Genomic DNA, 23,854 nt, shown 5'->3' on the forward strand with positions numbered 1-23,854 from the left:
ACCTCTCTGTATGCATTTAGACACACGTGTGTATGTGGTATAGCTTGTCTATCTCCATTATTATTCTTGGCACCTCCGATCATACGTCTGACGTTGTCCTTCACCCACACGTTTCCTTTTTGTAGAATTCTTATTATTAAATATTTTATTTTATTATAGATGAAATCCTGAGGTTAATGTTTCATATTCCCCAAGAATAAATGTTTATTAAAGTAAAATTGCCATTTTGGTCTTATCCTGTTCATTTGATTTATGTCACTGGGAAGTACTCGTGTTCTGACTGCAGCAATCGAGTGACCTTGTGACTGCACAGTCATTATTGTGAATGCTTTGCTAATTCCCTTTTGGATAAAGCGTATATTGACACAGGCTTTTATCTAAGTTACCATGTTTTTTTCTTATCGTTTGACTAAAATTAATTTAGAGAAAAGGAAATATCTGCCCTTTGTGATCTAACTGAAACCGTTCTTGGCTCACATTAATGATGATAAATCACACTTAAAGTCTTCTATCACAAAGACGGGAAATTGTATGGTCATTACCCTCTGCATTCTTAAAGGCAAAAATCTGATGTCTACTGAAAAGAAAAACATGTTTCAGGTGGCCCATTTGGAGTACTTATCTGGCTTGTGTAAAATTGCTTCGTCGAGAGATGACCGTGCTGTTTGATTAACCGACTGCATTGAATAAAATATTCATCTGGTACTAGTGTTTGGAGTGAGTTTAGGCTTTGCTATCCATTACAATTCCAGCATTATGTCAAGCTTTTCATGATGATCTTTCTCACAGATAAAGCTGCTTTGTCTGCCAGTGAAATGGCTGGAGTTGAGTTTCTTATTGCCACAAAAAAGTGCGGACACACACAGTAGAGGGGCCCCATACAAGAACAGCATGTGGGTCCTTTCCTCTCGAATAGCTGAGCAAACCCACCGTCTGGGTCTCTAACAATCCACTAGTAATTGTGAGAAGATGAACTTCTTTAACCCAGTCCCTTACATGTAGTTGAATAGACCGTAGTAGGCTGCTTTCAAGGTGTCCGTAAGCCTCCTTACCATACGTGGTACCCGTGCGGCTGCACATGATCCTAGTCGGTATGCCCGCCACTGCCATACCACATTAAATCGTTACTCCACGCAAAACCTTAGAACCGAGTCCTCTCACGTCTGATATACAATGGTGTGAGAAGCTGGAGTTTTTGGTAAGATCTTGTCAAGGGTGATTTTTTTTCCCCTTTGGGGCTGATGTTCATATCAATGCCCTGTTCATGTGGAGTCCCTGTTGGTCTGTTATTTGTTTGCTACTGTACAATGATATGGCATTATTTTTGTATTCTCAGGGATTCATACAGAATCTGTAAGAGTCTTTATGAAATCAGATGAATAAGGATTTATCTACAAAATAGTTGCTCTGTGGGTTTTTACCATATGGAGCAACAATTTTGTTAGGTCGGAAAAAGAGGGTCACCAGTAACTCCTTTTTTTATTTATTTTTTCTGTGTCACGATCAGGCAAAATTTTGTATCTACAACACTAGATTTTCTCATCAGAAAATAATATATCCTGCTAACATTCCTCCTGCTATCACTTTTTGGTGTATACATAGATCTAGCCGCTTTGTGTTTCCTTTGTCAGCACTTGCCTTTCTTCATGCTTTGCCTTTTTTTTACCCTTGGTTCTCTTTGTAAAGCATAACAAGGTATGTGGGGATGGTAAGCCATTAGCTAGTGTGTTCTACCATAGTAGAAGTTATGGCAAGCCAGTAGACCCTGAGGAATTGTGCTGCAATGATACTATTCAGGAATGAATGATTTTTTTTTTTTTGCGGGCTGCAATAGTGCATCAATAATGGATCAAGGCTTTGATTCACCCCCAGACGTACAAAAATATAAAATGGGGGAGTTAAATCCGTAAGAGCTCAAATTACTACTCGGGGCTTCATCCCAGATATTCTTTCTTCGTTATCAAAGCCTTTCCTTCAAGGGACTCCGAGCAGTTGGCTAATAGTTGAGTGGAGTAATGTGGTTGTCTGAACAAACATATTTTGCGGGGGGCCATATGCTGCTTGTATGATGTATCATTACCGCCAAAGTTATGTGCTCACAGTGCTGACATGGAATTTTTTGGAATATCAGCAACGATTAATGTTAAGGAGCACTGCAATTGCTTGCACATATAGATCACGTTAGCGACATAAAGTAATATGTGTGAGGCAGTCATGTTCAATAACATCCCGGATATGTCACCTTTTAATGCTCAACTCCAATATGTCTGGTATTTAAATGAATTCATCCATATAATGTTGGTAAAGCTTAAGAAAGGTAACTTAGAGTATTTGTAGTTTCAGAAATGTTGCTATGACATGAAAAGTTATCAGAAGTTTTGATCAGTGGGGGTTTGGGTGCGAAGACTGAAATGAATGGGCAGAATAGCTTAGCCGAGCCCTCTGCATCTTCGGCTTTGATTGGCTCTCCTCATCAGGCTGAAGACAGGCTCACCTAGAACGTCTGAGTGCTGGCGAGAAGCGCCAATGAAAGCCATAAGTGCAGAGGGCTCAGCAGATCGATTTTGGCCCTTCGTTTCATCGACGGTGCGGGTCCAAACACCCAGACTCCCACCGATCAAAAAGAGATATATATATATATATTTCTAATTGGGTTCTCAAATCTGTTTCTTTGATATAGAGATTGCTTCTATGTGCACAGATTTGATAAATGCATACATTTCTGCAGAACAATCCTGCCACTTGAGGCAGCAGGCCTTTTTTCGTTTACAGCTATAACTTGCCATACAGTAAATGGGTGAAATTCCTCCTTATTCATCGCTATAGCGAATATGTTATAATGCATTTAGCGCAACTCGCAAAACATGTTAAGCACTTTAATCTTACTTGTCCTCTGGACTGCAAACACCCGTATTTTGCTCCAGAAATGGCGCACCTCTTTAATAAATTTGATTAATTTAAACAACCCCTCTTAGCCATGCCCTTTATCTAGACCTTTTTCATAACTTGAGCTAAGTGTAAAAAGTGTCTAAAGGGCTTAACATTTTTGGTTCATTTTGCTTCGTACCTCTCCCAATTAACCTTTAAAACTCCATCTTCACTTTGCTTCACATCCTATTACAATATAGTATGAATCCGTGTAAACTAGGACATTTTCTTTATGTATTTGAAAAAATAATCTTCAGCTATATTTTCTTATAAAAATTCTGGACCAAATTACATAAATGTTGGGACATTTTACAGTTCTAATGAAAAAGAGGCAAAAGTTTTGAAATGGATGAGGCCAAATATTAACATAACACTGTTGTGCTTACAATAATTTATTTTCGCAAATGAGTTGACAAACATATCTAGGACTAGTAGGAACTCTATGAAGCCATTGTTCATCTTTTTTTCTTTAGCTTATGGTTTTGTTTTGTACTGGTTTACGTCAGTCAGAAAGTATTATTCGAAATCTTCCAGGTCTGCCCATGTAATCACCAAAAAGATAACTGTGAATCCATGTGGATTAGGGATCAAAGTAAAAATGTCAATTGTTTTGAAAGGTAGGTTCGTTTGAATGTGTCCTTCTTCTGCGCATCTTTTTGGTTGACCTTGTGAGGATATAGGCATAGAACACAGATTACATACAGAGTCTGTTTATGGATGACTGTCCAGTAACACTCATGGAGTAGTATTACCATATATAAGAATTCTGATTGTGCTTATGTTAAAGTATGGTGTTCTGTTCTTGTGCTTCACAGATGAATCAGCAGATGGGTGGGATGAGCCTGAATGGTGCAAGCAATATGATGGCTTTTGGTCAGCCAGCAAACACTGTTGGAGCAGGATTTTCTGGAAACGCCGCTGGTCAGACTCTAAGCACGCAACTCTGGAAATGAGAGAAGCCATCAAACATGAAATAAAGAGGATCCTTTCGACATTCCTTGCTGTAATGCACACCATGCCCCTTGTTTTAAACATGTATATATTATTCTTTCTCTTCCAGATGTCCATACAAAGAGCTTACCGGCTCACTTTGTTAGGTTGAGTTGATTTGGGTCTGATAGTGGTGGAGTAGAAGGTACATTTGCATATCCGCAGTTTTCCAGGACCCCTGATTTTTAACTAATGTTTCTCAACTAATGTGTGTATTTTTTTTGTGCAATGGTTTTAAAGGAAATACAGCTGTGGGTTGTTATTTAAGGGTACTGGGTATCATGTTAGTAATTACAAATTTTCATGGTGTCACTTTGAGCCCCCTCCTTACTTATCCTGTGGTCCTTACAAAGAAACTGTAGTCATATTGAAGTATATTTAATCATGCAGTTTGATTGTAAATGTATCATTGAGAGCCATTTGTGTATCTCTTTTGGATGTTCATCTATCAATAGTTGTGACGTGGCTTATGGTGTCCTGATCAGAGAACGCCATAACCGAGGGAAACATAAGCCTGGATGGAACGGTCTGCAATGCGTTATAAGGCAATGGAATATACACAACTGAGTTTTCATAGAAGATACAGTCTGTTGTAATGTTGCATGCATTCTTCTCTCTCTATGGACCTCATTCACTTTCTCATGAAGGGAACATCCAGGTTTATGTTATGTAATTGTGTTTACATTTTAAGGTGCCTCGTATTGAAGAACTGTGTCTCCCATGTATTAACCTACAGATTGTTTGTACTTAATGTAGCCTGTTGGACTAGACTTTATCACTTAATGCTGACGAGGAAAATGGCTAAACAGTGTACTGTACTTCTAGAAGTGGAATGTTCTGTATAATGTGTTGGGGATGCTTTACTTTCATATATTAGGGCCAAAATCCACACCCTTCCAGGTTACACTGCTGGGTTGCCTCATAGCATTAGTGAAAATCCAGTTGCTCTTGGAAGGTACTGATTGTCCTGGCGAAGAACCAGCTGGAAGGGAGTCTTAAGGTAATGCTCCCTTCTTCATTTTGAAAATCCAGTTTAAAAAAACTGTAGTATGGATCACGCAGGCCATGTAGAAAGAAACACACAAGTGGCAAAACGTCCCAAATTTTTAGAATGCTTTTGTGTATCCCTGTAACTTGAAGCTTCAGTTAAAGGCAACATAAGATGAGTGTAGGTTGAAGTATGACCGCTTCTAAATCATCTCTTGAAGTCCACAGCTATGGATCCGAGGGCAATTCATTCTCCGGGACTGCACAGAATGGCATTTGATGATCATACCTCAATTTTTATTGTATCCTGAGGATGCTTGGGCTCATTACCTAGATTGACCTTTTCTGTTCGAGTGTGCCACACAAGGACCTGTAACAAAATTGTACAAATCTGTTACTCTCTTTTGACATGCTGCTTTTGCAAAGAAACAAATCTTCCCTTATTTGTTACTATGTGGCCCAGTACACTTTAGAGTTTGCTTTCTATTTAAAAGCGTTGTGTAATGGGTTTTCCCCCCCAAGGTATCGTTACAGATCACACCTAGAATCACTGTATGAGGACTTGTTAGTTCTCATTATACACCTATTGCAGGTTCCTGTTACCAAGTGCAATGGTTGACAGACCACGTCTGGAATATTTCAGTGATGTCACACCACTTCTTCATTTATTCTCAACACCTCTATAAATACTCAAGACAGTGTTTATAATAATAAAAAAAAAAAAGCTGACAATGTTCTGATTTTAGTTTAGAGACAGAATTTTTCTCTTGTGTTTTTCTCCATAAATAGATTGACCTGGTATTATTTCTTTTTACTTATTGATTTGTAAAGGTTTTAATTTTTCATGTTTTTCTCCATTTGTTTTATTTATGTTCAGAACAGAATCTGAATGTTAGAAATAGTTGTAATTTTGCTTCATTTTAACAGGTCAATTTGGAGTACAGACTCGCTATGTTTATATCAATGCTTCCCTTGAAGCTTGTGGAGTTGTGACTGGTGTATTTATAGCAATGGAATAGTAGCACAGTTCCTCATCGAGCTATGACTTGATTCAGTTCTGAACGTACATGTATTGTCCCTCTGTCAATTTTAGAGGTATGGATTGGATGTAGTATTACATAAACTATGATGAACAAGGTATCTGCAAAAAAATAAAAATTCAAATATTGCAAATCTGCTTTACCTTTGTGCAGTTGTTGGCTTTTGGCTCGAGTTCTTGTACTGTGGTTATCTGTTTTAAAAAATCGGATTCTTGCATTCCTGGCTGAGAGCCTCGGCGTTTGAACACCGCTTTAGGGCTTGAAAGGATCACTTGAAGACTCACAGCAAATCCTAGAAGAGAACACAGAATGGAACATCCCATTATTATTTGATCAAAATGAAGACCTTCAATGTTCTAGCAAGAGGTCTGCAGGGAAAAATGTGGAGAAAGCGCTTTTATTGCTATATAAACTCTGCACAAAGTTTTTACAACTTGGTTCAAGCAACAATAATTTTTTTTTTCCTCTCTGCAGACATAGGTGTAGCCTTTAAGATGAGTTCATGCTTCAGACAAGAATAAACATACAAACTGTTTTACAGAAACTTTAATTTAAGTTCGTAAATCTCTGATGTCTTTACCCTCTTCACAGGTTTCCTTTAATTTAAAGCGTACCTCCAGTTAAATTTTATTTTTCACATTTTAATAGCGCCTATAAAAAAAAAACGTAATTGCTGTAATTACCGTTAATTGTACACTTTTGCCGATAATACTCCTTCAAACTCACTATTTCGTCTGCTTCCTCTTAAAACTTTAACCCCTTCCCTCTTTAGCCACTTTTGACCTTCCTGACCGAGCCTCATTTTTCAAATCTGACATCTGTCACTTTATGTGGTAATAACTCCGGAATGCTTTCACCTATCCAAGCGATTCTGAGATTGTTTTCTCGTGACACATTGGACTTTATGTTACTGGCAAAATTTGCTCGATATGTTCAGCATTTAATTGTGAAAAACACCAAAATTTAGCGAAAAATTGCAAAAATTAGCATTTTTCTCAATTTAAATGTATCTGCTTGTAAGACAGGCAGTTATACCACACAAAATTGTTTCTAATTAACATCACCCATATGTCTACTTTAGATTGGCATCGTTTTTTGAACATCCTTTTATTTTTCTATGACCTCACAAGGCTTAGAACTTTAGCAGCAATTTCTCACATTTTCAAGAAAATTTCAAAAGGCCATTTTTACAGGGGCCAGTTCAGTTGTGAAGTGGCTTTGAGGGCCTTATATATTAGAAACCCCCAAAAAGTCACCCCATTTTAAAAACTTCACCCCTCAAAGTATTCAAAACAGCATTTAGAAAATGTCTTAACCCTTTACACATGTCACAGGAATTAAAGCAATGTAGAGGTGAATTTTACAAATTTCATATTTTTTTGCAGAAATAAATTTTTAGTACAATTTTTTTTATAACACAGAAGGTTTTACCAGAGAAATGCAACTCAATATTTGTTGCCCAGTTTCTGCAGTTTTAGGAAATATCCCACATGTGGCCGTAGCGTGCTACTGGACTGAAGCACCGGCCTCAGAAGCAAAGGAGCACCTGGTGGATTTTGGGGCCTTATTTTTGTTAGAATAAATTTTAGGCACCATGTCAGGTTTGAAGGGCTCTTGCGGTGCCAAAACAGTCAAAATCCCCCAAAAGTGACCCCATCTGGGAAACTACACACCTCAAGGAAATTATCTAGGGGTACAGTGAGCATTTTGACCGCACAGCTTTTTTACAGAAATTATTAGAAGTAGGCCGTGAAAATTAAAATCAACATTTCTTCAAAGAAAATGTAGGTTTAGCGATTTTTTTTCTCATTTTCACAAAGACTAAAGGAGAAAAAGCACCGTAAAATTTGTAAACCAATCTCTCCCGAGTAAAACAATACCCCACATGTGGTAATAACCGGTTGTTTGGAGACACGGCGAGGCTGAGAAGGGAAAGAGCGCTATTTGGCTTTTGGAGCTCAAGTTTAGCAGGAATGGTTTGTGGAGGCCATGTCACATTTACAAAGCCCCTGAGGGGACAAAACAGTGGAAACCCCCCACAAGTGACCCCATTTCGGAAACTACGCCCATTGAGGAAATTATCTAGGGGTATAGTGAGCGTTTTGACCCAACAGGTTTTTTGCATAAATTATTGGAAATAGGCCCTGAAAATGACAATCTAAATTTTTTCAAAGAAAATGTAGGTTTAGCTAATTTTTTCTCATTTCCACAAGGACTGAAGGAGAAAAAGCACCGTAAAATTTGTAAACCAATCTCTCCCGAGTAAAACAATGCCCCACATGTGGTAATAAACGGTTGTTTGGAGACACGGCAGGGCTGAGAAGGGAAAGAGCGCTATTTGGCTTTTGGAGCTCAAGTTTAGCAGGAATGGTTTGCGGAGGCCAGGTCACATTTACGAAGTCCCTGAGGAGACAAAACAGTGGAAACCCCCCACAAGTGACCCCATTTTGGAGACTACACCCATTGAGGAAATTATCTAGGGGTATAGTGAGCTTTTTGACCCCACATGTTTTTTGCAGAAATTATTGGAAGTAGGCCCTGAAAATGACAATCTAAATTTTTTCAAAGAAAATGTAGGTTTAGCTTATTTTTACTCATTTCCACAAGGACTGAAGGAGAAAAAGCACCACAAAATTTGTAAAGCAATTTCTCCCGAGTAAAACAATGCCCCACATGTGGTAATAAACGGCTGTTTGGAGAAACGGCTTGGCTTAGAAGGGAAAGAGCGCTATTTGGCTTTTGGAGATCACATTGAGCAGGAATGGTTTGCGGCGGCCATGTCACATTTGCAAAGCCCCTGAGGGGAAAAAACAATGAAAACGCCCAAAAAGTGACACCATTTAGGAAACTACACCTCTTGAGGAATTCATCTAGGGGCGTAGTGAGCATTTTGACCCCACAGATGTTTCATAGAATTTATTAGAATTGGGCAGTGAAAATAAAAACAATCCTTTTTCTTCAATAAGACGTAGCTTTAGCGCAAATTTTTTCATTTTCGCAACAAATAAAGGAAAAAAAAGAACCCAACATTTGTAAAGCAATTTCTACCGAGTACGGCAATACCCCATATGTGGTCATAAACTGCTGTTTGGGCACACGGCAGGGCTCAGAAGGGAAGGACCGCCATTTGGAGTGCAGATGTTTCTGGATTGGTTTCTGGGCGCCTGTGGGCCCAAAACAGTGGAAACCCCCCAGAAGTGACCCCATTTTGGAAACTACACCCCTCAATGCTTTTACCTAGGGGTGTAGTGAGCATGTTAACCCTGCAGGTGTTTTGTAGAAATTAGTGTGAACTCGATGTTGCAGAGTGAAAATGGGATTTTTTCCACAGATATGTGGACAATATGTGGTGCCCAGCTTGTGCCACCATAACGAGACAGCTCTCTAATTATTATGCTGGGTTTCCTGGTTTTAGAAACACCCTACATGTGGCCCTAATCTCTTGCCTGGACAGTCGACCAGGCTCAGGAGTGAAAGCGTACCATGTAAAATTGAGGCCTAATTTGGCGATTTACAAAGTATTGGTTCACAACTGCAGAGGCTCAGATGTCAAATAATAAAAATAAACCCCTGGGAAGTGACCCCACTATGGAAACTGCACCCCTCAAGGCATTTATTAAGGGGTGTAGTGAGCATTTTCACCCCACAGATCTTTTCCATAAATGAATGCGCTGTGGATGGTGCAAATTAAAAATTTATATTTTTCCCTAGATATGCCATTCAGTGGCAAATATGTCGTGCCCAGCATATGCCACTGGAGACACACACCCCAAAAATTGCTAAAAGGGTTCTCCCGGGTATGACGATGCCATATATGTGGAAGGAAACTGCTGTTTGGGCACGCTGTAGGGTTCAGATGGGAGGAAATGCCATTTGGCTTTTGGAGCGTGGATTTTGCTTGGTAGTAGTTTTGTTTGGAGTCTTACTGGTGTTTCCGTTTATAATGTAGGGCATATGTAAGCAGAGCGGAGTATATAAGGGGCATAGTCAGGTGGTATAATAACGGGGTAAAAAAAAACAATAAAATAATCCATAGATGTGTGTTACGCTGTGAAGCAATCCTTTCTGCACAGGCCGGTGTCGCACTGATAAATGGTGTCATTTCTTATCCCCCTTTTGGTCCACACTCCGCGCCTTTGTAGTTTGGGGAATTTTGCTGGGAAAGTGTTGTCCTGGTATAATACGGGCACCGTCGCTTCCAGCGGATATGTTTGGGCCCTCCCTTTCCTGGTTCCCTAATTTTAGGTCCTTGAAAAATCGCCTCTTCAAACAGAAGAAATGTTCCCCTCGGGCACAACTGCATATTTTTTTATTTCCTGACTTATTGGAGCCATAACTAATTTTATTTTTCATAGACGTAGCGGTATGAGGGCTGGTTTGTTGCGGGATGAGCTGTAGTTATTATTGGTACCATTTTGGGGTACATGCGACTTTTTGATCACCTTTTATCCTATTTTTTGGGATGCCAGGTAAACAAAAAAACGCAATTCTGGCATAGCTTTTTTCGGTTTTTTTTTATACAGCGTTCACCATGCGTTATAAATTACATGTTAACTTTATTCTGCGGGTCAGTACGATTCCGGCGATACCTAATTTATAGAACTTTTTCATGTTTTACAACTTTTTTGCACAATAAAATTACTTTTGTAAAAAGAATGTATTTTTTCTGTCGCCAAGTTGTGAGAACCATAACTTTTTAATTTTTTTGTCGACGGAGGTGTATGAGGGCTTGTTTTTTGCGGGACGAGCTATAGTTTTTATAGGTACCATTTTTGGATACGTGCGACTTTTTGATCACTTTTTATTCTAATATTTGTAGGGCAAAGTGACCAAAAAACAGAAACTCTGGTAACGTTTTTTACGGTTTTTTTTACGCTGTTCACCGCGTGCAATAAATAATATAATATTTTGATACCTCCGGTCGTTACGGTCGTGGCGATACCAAATACATATGGTTTATTATTATTTTTCAATAATAAAGGACTTGATAAGAGTAAAAGGGGGATTGTGTTTTATTTGATTACTTGAAACTTTTACTGTTTTCAAACTTTTATTTTGTGCACTTTTTTTTACACTTTTTTATACTTTTTTTACACTTTTTCTCAAGTCCCACTAGGGGACTTGAAGTTCCAACGGTCAGATTTTTTTTTTTCTAATACATTGCACTACCTATGTAGTGCAATGTATTAGATCTGTCAGTCATTCACTGACAGCAAGCCGATTAGGCTTCGCCTCCCGGCGGGGCCTAAATCGGCTTCCGTAATGGCAGAGCAGGAGACCATTGTGTCTCCTGTTGCCATAACAGCAGTCGCCAGTCCCGATTGCCTGTCAGGGCTGGCGATCTGCTAGTAACCGCTACGATGCAGCAATCGCTTTCGATTGCTGCATCGAAGGGGTTAATGGCAGGGATCGGAGCTAGCTCCGGTTCCTGCCGTTACAGGTGGATGTCAGCTGTACAGTACAGCTGACTTCCACCGCTGATGACGCCGGATCAGCTCCTGACCCGGCGCCATCTTGCCGACAGCTACGGAAGCCGATCAGGCTCCGCCGCCGGGCGGATCTTGACCGGCTTCGGTGCTAGGCAGACCGGGAGGCCAGTATTAGGCCTCCGGTTGCCATTGCAGCCACCGGAACCCCGGCAATTTCATTACTGGGGTTCCGATGAGCTGCAAACACCTTAAGTGCAGCGATCGCGTTTGAGCGCTGCACTTAAGGGGTTAATGGCGGGGATCGAAGCTAATTTCGGTCCCCGCCGTTACAGTCGGATGTCAGCTGTAAGATACAGCTGAGATCCGGTGATGATGGGACCGGCTCAGCTTCTGAGCCGGTCCCAAACATTTGACGTACATGTACGGCAAGATGCGGGAAGTCAGTACTTTCCATGACGTACATGTACGGCAAATGTCGGGAAGGGGTTAATGACACCAATTATTTCCTACCGGCTACCATGTGCAGCGCTAATAATCTGCATATACAGATGTAGCCGTCTTTATCTTGACTTTTAATGCATTAAATATGCAGTGGGTTTTGTTGTGATATCACGCTGCAGCAAGATATCAGATTCCAGCTAAGGATGGCTACATCCGTAGTATCCTAGTAATGCCAGGCGCAGTGGCTAAGCAACATTAAAGCAACTGAGGAGATAGACAACTTGTGTCCGGATTGGCTGATCAGTAGAATGTCATCAAAAGGAGACCTTTGTATGAAATAGTTGTATGTAAACAAATCAAACAAGATACTTAAAAAAAAACACAAACAAAACCACAATGTAAAGTAAAAAAGGAGGATACTACCTTATTCTTAAGGATACACTATATGGACTAAAGTGTTGGGACACCTATGCATTACACCTACAGGAGCTTTTGACACCCCATTCTAAATCCATAACATTTATTATGAAGCTGGACCCCTTTTGCTGGCAAAGTAGCTTCCACTCTTTTTTTTCAAGGTTTGAGGGTCTGTGGAAATTGTTGCCCATTTGTCCCGGCCGAGAATTTGTGAGGTCAGAGATGGATGTTCGACAAGAGCGCCTGGCTCGCAATCTCAGTTCTAGTTCATACTAAGGGTGTTCGATGGGGTTGAGGTCAGTGCGCAATGCGGGCCTGTTAAGTTCTTCTATACCAAACTAACCCAACCATGTCTTTATGGACCTTGCTTTGTTCACTGGAGCACAGTCATACTGGAATAGAAACGGGCTTCCACAAACTGTTTCAGCAAAGTTGGAAGCATACAATTGTCAAAAATGTCTTGATATGCTGAAGCATTAAGATTTACCTTCACCAGAATACAACCCCATAGCATTATCCCTCCTCCACCAAATGTTACAGTTGGCACAATGCAGTCAGGCAGGTAATGTTCTCCTGGCATTCGCCAAGCCCAGACTCCTCAATCAGACTGCCATATAGAGAAGGGGGATTTGTCACTCCACAGAATACGTTTCCGCTGCTCCAGATTCCAGTGGCGGCGTGCTTTACACCACTCCATATGATACTAGGAATTGTGCACGGTGATGTAAGGCTTGCGTTCAGCTGTTCCGCCATTGAAACCCATGCCGTGAAGTCCCTTGACACACAGTTTTTACGCTGTTGTTAATGCCAGAGGTGGTTTGGAACTCTGCAGTTATGGAGTCAGCAGAGCATTGGTTGCTTTTGTACACTATGCTCCTCAGCACGTGGCAACCCCACTCTGTAATTTTACATGGTCTTCCACTTTGTGGCTGAGTTGCCGTTCTTGCGAAATGCTTCCACTTTGAAATAATGCCACTCAGTTCATCTGGGAGAGCAGAAGTTTCACCAACAGACTCTTTGAACTCCGACCCTGATAGTCTGACCCGGGTGTGAACCATATGACATGGATATTTAAGATGCATGTTTTAGTAAAAAAAAGTTTATATGCCTCAGCCCGACCTCAGCCCGAGGTTGAAACGCGTTGAAGCACAATCTCTCTCACCTCTTTTTATTGTTTTTTAAATATACATAATGTTCAATAAATCATTCATATTTTATCCAATGGTCTGTAATGAACAACGCACCAGCTACACGGAAGCGCCCGACACAAGGAGCTATTTTTTATCCCAAAAAGCAACAGTGGTATAGTACTGTACCATGCTGGAATTTAGTAAGATCTTTAGAGCGACCCATTCTTTCATAAATGTTTGTAAATGCAGACTGCATGACTAGGTGCTTGATTTTATAAACCTGTGGCAATGGGACTGAATGAAACACCTGAATTCAATAATTTAAAAGGTGTGTCCCAATACTTTTCTCCATATAGTGTACACTCCTGCCAAAACTGATATACTGTGTTATGCCAAGTGCAGTTCTTGACAAAGACATTCAAAGAATACCAAATAAAAATTTCATGTGTCAAGCGCTGCCCCTCAAGCCCAGAGTTTGTCATTTGACACAATGTACTGTACTATCACAAAGTGTTCCCTGTGTTTTTTCATAGGATTGCAGCTATATCTGATCAAACGGCTACATTGCCATTACCATTGGAAAATAATTTGAACAGGTCTGTTAATTGCTGTCCTAGATAGTATTTTCATTCAGTTTTCTGGGACTCTTTGCTGCTAGGTAACAGCATTTGCAGATCTTCAAACAATCGTTTCAGGGACTAATATCAACGCATTGGCAAAATTACATTATACAGTACTACATTTGATAGACGTGTGAATTTTTAGAGTAATTGAGTTAGTCTTTTTTTTCCGTTCCAAGTCAATGACATTATTTTATTTTTCGAGTTTGTAAATAATGTTTTTTTAAGGACCTTGCTCCGTTTAGCTGTAAGTATTAGTGGTTTTCGTTATACGCAATAGGTACAAACCATGTTTGTTTTGTGCTTGTTTGTTCTTGATGTATTTTCAGCCTCAGTCACTTTATAACACAGGCTCTTCTTAAATGAAAGAGGACCTTGTCAGCCAGGTCGTTCTAATCTTCTACATCTGTGCTCTGCAACCAGTTAATGTAGCTCTCAGTCCTCGTACGTGTGGCCCACCAGCTTCTGGCAGCTGCAAATACTTTTGGACACCAATGATGTATTGTAGTATTGATTAGAAAGGAGCAGCACTCCACGGTACATAGATTTAAGGTGAATTTATATATAAAATATCTGTATGATAAATTACTGTGCCATCTGGTCCAGATGTGTGTTCTTTACTCACAAATCTTGCTTTATTATCATGCATATTCCTGCCAGTTAATACCAGTGGGCCCTTGGGCGACACAGACTTAGTAGGCCCCTTTGCGGGGGAACTCACTGCATCAGTAAAATGGCAGAAAACTTCACTTTGTGTCCCCATATAGACGTTAGGCCCTGTTTATGCCCCCATTTAGAAGATAGGCTCCCAGATTGTACCCCATAAATTTAGTGCCCTCTGTAGATCGTGCCATACAGCCCCACTCCTGGTAGTGCCATGCAGCCTCCTCTTCCCAGGTAGTGCCACACAGCCCCCTCCTCTCAGGTAGTGCCACACATCCCCCTCCTCCTCCCTAGTAGTGCCACACATCCCCCTCCTCCCTAGTAGTGCCACACATCTCCCTGATAGTGCCATACAGCTCTCTGGTAGTGTCACACAGCCCCCTCCTCCCTGGTAGTGTCACACAGCCCCCTCCTTCCAGATAGTGCCATACAGCCCCCCTCCCTATAGGTAGGTACTTTGGGGTTCCCTCTAGGAGTGGAATCCCCAGCCAGAGCATTGCTGATGGGGATTCTGCTTCAGGAGAAGCCCCTGATGTCATTAACCATATTTTCAGGGGCAACCCCAGAGCCATAGTCCCGGGCAGAGCGTTACTAGCACTCTGCCTGGGACACTGCTCTGCTTCTCACATCACTGTCCATAGATGTCAGGGGCTTCCCCAGAGACACTTCTAGCTCTCTGGCCGGGACTCCTCTCTTCCTGACATCACTGTCCATATATGGACCGTAATGCCGTGACGACGGCAGCTTCAGCACCCGGTGGGCAAGTGCCCCCTCCCCCCCAAGTGTAGTGGGCCCCAGCGCTTGTCCGGGTTCGCCGGGTATGGACGCCGGCCCTGCATACCAGGCTATGAACCATATTATTGTCCGTTGCCCCCTGGGTCAGAATCATAACCTGGCATTATGGACATTACTTTCAAACTGGTCTTTGTGCAGTATCAGTGTTTTCTCGTTAATAACTAGTAAATACATTTAATGTTTGCCTTCCGTCGTACATTTAATAGTCTTTTCTTTAATACCTAATGTGGCTTTCAAGCTAAAAAAAAAAAAAAAAAAAGTAGGGAATCTCAGTACTGCACTAATTACTCCTCTTATGTCACACAAGCACATGAACTATACATACATTGCTTTCATACAATGTAACACTTGCATTTGCTGCTTGAAAAAAAGAAATCAATAGGCAAGCAGACCAAGGGGACTTCTAAAAGCACAGAGGCTTTCATTGCAATTATATTCTTGCCTATTAGAGCTTTTGCAAGGCCTGGCCATTAATAGAGAGCTGCATTAATTCTGTGGAAAATTTGAAAGATCATGTACAATTTGTAAGTAATACAATATTAGAGACATTAGCTTTCAGTTATGTATGTGTTAATAGTGGTATGTTGTTGTATTTTTATATATCCATTTGCAGAAGCATATGCTTAAAGGGGTATTCCCACAATGGACAATTATCACCTATCCACAGGATAAGTGATAATTGTCTGTTCGCTGAAGGCTCCACAGCTGAGGCCCCCACCAATCGCGAGAATGAAGGCCCGAACCACCTGCTCCTCCTTACTGCTCGACCGCAGAGAGGAGGACTTTAAATGTCCCATAGACATACAAGTCTATGGGAATGATGGAAACAGGCGAGAACAGCACTCCATTGATTAAAGCTGCGGGCACATGCTCAACCACCGCTCCTTTCAAGCTCCTTCTCATGGTCGGCAGGGGGGGCAGTGAGTAGGAAGGTGTTGTTCAACACCCCCATTCATTTATTGGGGGCCCCAGGGATTAGACTATCACCCGTCTTGTGGATAGGTGATAATTGTAAATTCTGGGACAACTTGTTTAAAGAGGACCTGTCACCTTTTTTGACATGTCTTTTTAATTGAATACTTATGTTCTAGCATTTTTATTTCATGCGGAATACATTTTCTTAGAACTGTGTTTTCATTCCTCTATTTCTCCTAGAAATGTATGAATAAATTGACAACTGGGTGGTTCTATACTTGTCAAAGGAGTGTGTCCCTATGCAGTCTCACTCTGTCAGCACTGATTGGACATTTTATCAAGTGACACACCCCCAAATGGTAACCCCAGTTATCAATTTATTACATTTGTAGGAGGAATTACAGAGGAACAAACGGTACAGAGAGTTCTAAGTTACGATGCTTACAAATTGTTATTTAATGGGGAATATGATTATTTACCAAAATAGACCTGTTAGGAGAGGTGACAGGTCCTCTTTAAATTGTTCAAAACGTGTGTGTGTGTGTGTGTGTGTGTGTGTGTGTGTGTGTGTGTGTGTGTGTGTTTGTTTGTTTGTTTTTCTGATTACAGGATGCAAGATAACCTGTATCCAAATTGCTACCTGGATCATCTTATGTGATTGCATAGTTAAAGAGGCTCTGTCACCAGATTTTGCAACCCCTATCTCCTATTGCAGCAGATAGGCGCTGCAATGTAGATAAGAGTAACGTTTTTATTTAAAAAAAAACGAGCATTTTTGGCCAAGTTATGACCATTTTTGTAGTTATGCAAATGAGGCTTGCAAAAGTCCAAGTGGGCGTGTATTATGTGCGTACATCGGGGCGTTTTTAATACTTTTACTAGCTGGGCGCTCTGACGAGAAGTATCATCCACTTCTCTTCAGAACGCCCAGCTTCTGCCAGATCACGCTGTGACGTCACTCACAGGTCCTGCATCGTGTCAGACGAGCGAGGACACATCGGCACCAGAGGCTACAGTTGATTCTGCAGCAGCATCGGCGTTAGCAGGTAAGTCGATGTAGCTACTTACCTGCTGATGCTGCTGCAGAATCAACTGTAGCCTCTGGTGCCGATGTGTCCTCGCTCGTCTGACACGATGCAGGACCTGTGAGTGACGTCACAGCGTGATCTGGCAGAAGCTGGGCGTTCTGAAGAGAAGTGGATGATACTTCTCATCAGAACGCCCAGCTAGTAAAAGTATTAAAAACGCCCCGATGTACGCACATAATACACGCCCACTTGGACTTTTGCAAGCCTCATTTGCATAACTACAAAAATGGTCATAACTTGGGCAAAAATGCTCGTTTTTTAAAAATAAAAACGTTACTGTAATCTACATTGCAGCGCCTATCTGCTGCAATAGCAGATAGGGGTTGCAAAATCTGGTGACAGAGCCTCTTTAAGTACGCCCCATGCTAAAAGGTAAAAAAAATGCACATTTCTACACCAATCCCCTTTACACTGTAGGCCCCCTTCACTGTATAAATAATCTGTGATTAAATAATGAGAATATAGTTTTTTTAAGATCTGGCACAGTGGCAATACTTGGTGGACAGCGATTGTCCATCCGGGAGACGGTGGAGCCTGAAGCCATATATGCACAACTAAGTCCACGTATGGTGCCGAGAGCTGCTTCTACTTTTGCATTGCTTTCCAGCTGTCTTCATATTTCACAGTTTAAAAAAAAAATGAAATTAAAAACTGACATCCACGGGACTTCATTGGTTAAAAGCTGATTTATTTATTTTTTGCATTGTTAAAATAATCACCCTTCTTTTACTTGAAACATTGACACAATAGGTATGCCTGCATAAAATGTGCACCCCTTGGTCACCAATCGTGCAACGCTATTGTAAAAAGTAATGGACACTGCTTAACCCGTTAGTGACCGCCAATACGCCTTTTCACGGCGGCCACTAACGGGCTTTATTCTGATGCATATGCCTTTTTACGGCACTGCATCAGGATAAAGTAAACAGAGCAGGGAGATGTCAAATCTCCCTGCTCTCGGCTGCCAGAGGCAACCTCTCAGATGCGGTGCACAATAGCGTGCACCGCATCTGAGTGGTTTTGGAGAGAGGGAGGGAGCTCCCTCTCTCTCCCACCGACACCCGGTGATAAGATCGCCGAGTGTCTGTGTCTCCAATGGCAGCCGGGGGCCTAATAAAGGCCCCCAGGTCTGCCTGGAGCGAATGCCTGCTAGATCATGCCGGAGGCATGACCTAGCAGATGCCTGTCCGTTTTAAACGGGCAGGCAGTAATACACTGAAATACAAAAGTATTGCAGTGTATTATAATAGCGATCAGAGAATCGCATATTAAAGTCAGCTAGTGGGACTAGTAAAAAAATTAAAAAAAAAGTTTAATAAAGTTAATTTTAAAAAAAATGTGAAAAAAATTAAAAACCCGCCTTTTCCCCTTACAAAATGCTTTACTATTAAAAAACCAAAATAAAGTAAAAAAGTTACACATATTTGGTATCGCCGCGTCCGTAACGACCCTGACTATATATCTATTACATTATTTAACCCGCACGGTGAACGGCGTAAATTTTTTTTATAAAAAACTATGGAAAAATTGCTGTTCTCTGTGAATCCTGACTTAAAAAAAATGTGATAAAAAGTGATCAAAAAGTCGCATGTACTCCAAAATGGTACCAATAAAAACTACACGTCTTCATACAACTGCATCGGCGGAACAATAAAAAAACTTATGGCTCTTCAAATATGGAGACACAAAAACAAATAATTTTGAAAAAAAAGCGTTTTTACTGTGTAATAGTAGTAAAACATACAAAAACTATACAAATTTGGTATCGTTGCAATCGTAACAACCAGCTGAATAAAGTTGTGTTATTTATATCACACGGTAAACTGCGTAGATTTAAGACGCAAAAAAGTGTGGCAAAATTTCAGGTTTTTTTCTATTCCCCCCCCAAAAAAAAGTTAATAAAAGTTAATCAATAAATAATATGCACCTCAAAATGGTGCTATTAAAAAATAAAACTTGTCCCGCTAAAAACAAGACCTTATACAGCTATGTCGACGCAAAAAATAAAAAAGTTATAGCTCTTGGAATGCGACGATGGAAAAACGTAAAAAATGGCTTGGTCATTAAGGGTTAAAATAGGCTGGTCATTAAGGGGTTAAACACTTCCATCTGTGATGTGTAACACTACCCATTTCAACTACTAGAAAAGATATATCCTTGTGCACCGTATGACTCCAAGCCTTTTGTAAGAGTATGGGGAGGAGATCGCTATGACTGTTTATACTATATCCATACGATCTGTCATATTATAAACTCAGAAGGAGAGAAGGAGTTAAATATTTAGTGAATTTATCATGGCTTCACAGAAAATCCAAGCTTAGTAACTTGCAGTAGCCGCATCCTCACCATCTAAGGCTATACCTGATTAAATAAAGCCTTCTGTATATTTCATCAGTACATGGCTTCAGAAGGAAATAGTTCATACATTCCATTGCCTTTACTCCTGTATGGCTCTTGATGTGTTACATTGTATAATAAAACGTGTACTCATTTGCAATTCTTTACAGGTGAGAGGAAAACAAGCCTGTGATGTGCAGCTATTTGAAAAGATGTAATGTGAATGCTCAGACAATGTAACTTTGTGGGATGCTTCTATTCTCATATAATTGTGAGGCTCAGTGAAAAGACCACTGTGACAATTATACTCTAGAAAAGAACAGGAGATAGCCTGCATGTATAATATACACAGAGAATCACATAGCATTTAGTAGGAGTAGCCCATTATAATACACTGGTCAATGGTTTTAGGCATTGTTGCACATAAAGCCTGCAAACGCTCGGACCTGCTGGTCGTGTAGAAAAATGTGGATGTCTGGTGACTCCTAAGTATCTACATAATGAGTTCCAGTTGTTCATCATCAGTCTATGCAGTATTGATCGCCTGAGGTGAAGCCAGATTAGCTGCATTTTGGTTATACATAATAATGCAGCAGAGATGAGACGTGTTATTTAAAGCGCTCCCATATATACTGCTGTTGGTGTAAAGATGTACAGTATATGACATCCACTGCACGGAGCAGGAAGGCTGGTGGGAGAGAGGGTAATGTCTGCCTGTACAATATTAGTCACCCCCAGATGCCACAAAATAAGGGACCCGGGAGAGGAAAGCGCTATATGGTTGGGGGAGTGCTCACAATCCATAGGAAAGAAACAAAATAAAAGTTAAGGGAATTTTTGCACCATCATTATTTTGTGACATTTAAGGGATTTTCCCATTTTTAGGTAAATTAAGTGCTATAATGAAAAGTTATGCAACTTTCTAATATATATTACCTATCAACATATATATATATAGACATGTACATATAGTGAATATAATTCAAACCCAGATCTTGAAAAAGCTGATTAAGAAACGTACGTCGGGGTTCTGTGGAGGTGGTCCTCTGTGGGGCTTATTATGCAGCCATCTGGTTGGTATTTGCTTAATTTTTAGTCTGATCGATTTATGGTATACAGGATGGTACTATAAAAAAAAAAATTGTGTGTGTGTATATTGCATTACTCATCAAATATCCATGGTGTGACTACTATATATGACGTATTATGGTTTGTTTGTATATTGAAGGTCCCTGACCACCACCACCATATGGTTATACCATGTATGTCTACTTTTAGGTCTTGATGGCCAATTGATTTTTTTTCTATTGTCTTAATAAAATGTAAGTTTTTGTATGGAACACATGGTGTGCTTTGAATTATGTTCAGTATATGTACATGTCTATACATATAGGTCCTTCTCAATGAATTAGAAAATCATCAAAAAGTTAATTTATTTCAGTAATTCAATTCAAAAAGTGAAACTCATATATTATATAGATTCATTACCCACAGAGTGATGTATCTCCAGCATTTTTTTTACTTTTAATGTTGAAGATTATGGCTAACCGTTCATGAAAACCCAAAATGTAGTCTCTCAGAAAATTAGAATATTGGGTAAAAGTTGAAGATTGTAGACTCATTGTGTCCCACTCTAATCAGCTAATCAACACAAAACACCTGCAAAGGTTTCCTAAGCCTTTAAATGGTCCAACAGTCTGGTTCAGTAGGCTACACAATCATGGGGAAGACTGCTGACTTGTCAGTTGTTCAGAAGACAGTCATTGACACAAGAGGGTAAGCCACAAAAGGACATTGCTAAAGAAGCTGACTGTTCACAGAGTTCTGTATCCAAGCATATTAGTGGAAAGTTGAGAAGGAAAAAGTGTGATAGAAAAAGGTGCACAAGCAACAGGGAAAAACGCAGCCTTGAAAGGATTGTCAAGAAAAGGCCATTCAAGAATCTGGGGGAGATTCACAAGGAGTGGACTGCGGCTGGAGCCAGTGCTTCAAGAAAACACACACACACACACACATACACACACACATACACACACACACACACACACACACACACACACACACTCACTCACTCACTCACTCACTCTCTCTACAACTGTCGCATTACTTGTGTCAAGCCACTCATGACCCAGAGACCATGTAGGAAACGTCTTACCTGGGGTAAGGAGAAAAAGGACTGGTCTGTTGCTCAGTGGTCCAAAGTCCTGTTTTCAGATGAAAATAAATTTTGCATTTCATTTGGAAATCAAGGTCCCAGAGTCTGGACGAAGATTGGAGAGGCGTCAATCCAAGTTGTTTGCGGTCCAGTATGACGTTTCGACAGTCGGTGATGGTTTGGGGAGCCATGTCATCTGCTGGTCTTGGTCCACTGTGTTATATCAAGTCCAGAGTCAACGCAGCCGTCTAGCAGGAAATTTTCGAGCACTTCATGCTTCCCTCTGCTGACAAGCTTCATGGAGATGTTGATTTCATTTTCCAGCAGGACTTGGCACCTGCCCACACTGCCAAAAGTACCGATACCTGGTTTAATAACTACAGTATCACTGTGCTTGATTGGCCAGCAAACTCGCCTGACCTAAACCCCATAGAGAATCTATGGGGTATTGTCAAGAGGAAGATGAGACACACCAGACCCAACAATGAAAACGAGCTGAAGGCCGCTATCAAAGCAACCTGGGCTTCCATAACACCTCAGCAGTGTCACAGGCTGATCGCCTCCATGCCACGTCACATTTATGCAGTAGTTCATGCAAAAGGAGCCCCGACCAAGTATTGAGGGCATATACTGTACATACTTTTCAGTAGTCTTACATTTCGGTATTAAAAATTATTTTTGAAATTGAGTTTATATAATCTTCTAATAAATTTTGGGTTTTCATTAACGGTTAGCCATAATCATCATCATTAAAATAAAAAAAATGCTGGAAATAGATCACTCTGTGTGTAATGATAATATAATATGAGTTTCACTTTTTGAATATAATTACTGAAATTAATTTTTGATATTTGAATTCATTAAGAAGGACCTGTATGATGATAGGTAGTATATTTATTCATTAATAAGTTATAAGATTTGGAGTATCACAGAGTGGGAACTCTTCATAAAACATAACCTTTATTCATTATTAAGATTAAAATACTCTGTGTTATTTTTTTGAATGCAAATACCCCTGACACAACCAGGGTTGAATCAAATAAACAATACACAATAATCGCCGTGCAGTATCCAGAAGATGACATCTAGATGACCTGGTACTATACACCACCTATGGACAAACTCCAGGGATACAAAAAATTCTATCACACACAATTAGTGTAATTTCTAAGCACCAAATATTACATAAAATAATCACAACGCTGACACTTCATAACCATCCCAACGCGTTTCCCCAACCTAGTTGGTTCATCAGGGGACAATACTGGACAATTTGTGTAATTGGAGACTTATAGCCACTCCTCCCCATGAAGTCATCACAGACCATGTGGAATGCCAAGCCTCCATCTACAGCTTCTACAAACCAGCATGCCTTGTAAACTGGATTATCTTCATCCACCTGTTCCTTCCTCAACCAATTATCATCTTTACTCCCAGGAGTCGTGATGTGTAATCAAATGTGCCGATACAAGCAAATATTTATTATATATGTATCCATACATAATAAAGGTTATGTTTTATGAAGAGTTCCCACTCTGTGATACTACTTGTTTCTTTGAGGAACCCACATATTGATTTCAGCGATAATATAGTTATAAGATTCGGGCCTAATTGGGTATAGATGTAATACAATTTCTAACATACTTTGTGTTTTCAAAATTGTCAAGATCTCGGCTTTCTCTTTGTGTTGGGAAATATTATTGTGATCATTCTGAAGCTAAACATATATCCTGCTAATCTAATTGGCGTGTGAGGATAGTGATGCTGCTAACCACCTGTAAAGGTTAACCCCAGGCAAAAACTGAGAATTTGAGCTTTTGGCCATATTTATTGTCCCTTGAACAGGGATATTGTGGAAGTCTCCCACCTACTTTACTAGGCCACAGCTGAAGTTTCTGCTGTCTCAAACAATGGAGCAG

General features: G+C 40.3%; 2 protein-coding genes across 5 annotated transcripts in view; one reads left to right on the forward strand and one right to left on the reverse strand.

Moving 5' to 3' along the window:
• Positions 1–6,082, forward strand: part of SMAP1 (small ArfGAP 1) — a 256,284-nt gene extending 250,202 nt beyond the window's left edge. For all 4 annotated transcript variants that reach the window (XM_075862007.1, XM_075862009.1, XM_075862008.1 and 1 more), the window contains one exon: positions 3,744–6,082. In XM_075862007.1, the coding sequence (XP_075718122.1) occupies positions 3,744–3,881 (138 nt within the window). In that variant the 3' untranslated portion in view covers positions 3,882–6,082. The remainder of the gene's footprint in view (positions 1–3,743) is intronic.
• Positions 3,570–23,854, reverse strand: part of B3GAT2 (beta-1,3-glucuronyltransferase 2) — a 185,874-nt gene continuing 165,589 nt past the window's right edge. The window contains exons 3-4 of the mRNA XM_075862012.1: positions 6,089–6,237; positions 3,570–5,275 (exon numbers count right to left, since the gene is read on the reverse strand). Coding sequence (XP_075718127.1) covers positions 5,189–5,275; positions 6,089–6,237 — 236 coding nt within the window. The 3' untranslated portion in view covers positions 3,570–5,188. The remainder of the gene's footprint in view (positions 5,276–6,088; positions 6,238–23,854) is intronic.

This window comes from Rhinoderma darwinii, chromosome 4 (assembly GCF_050947455.1).
Source record: "Rhinoderma darwinii isolate aRhiDar2 chromosome 4, aRhiDar2.hap1, whole genome shotgun sequence".
NCBI classification, from domain to species: Eukaryota; Metazoa; Chordata; class Amphibia; order Anura; family Rhinodermatidae; genus Rhinoderma; species Rhinoderma darwinii.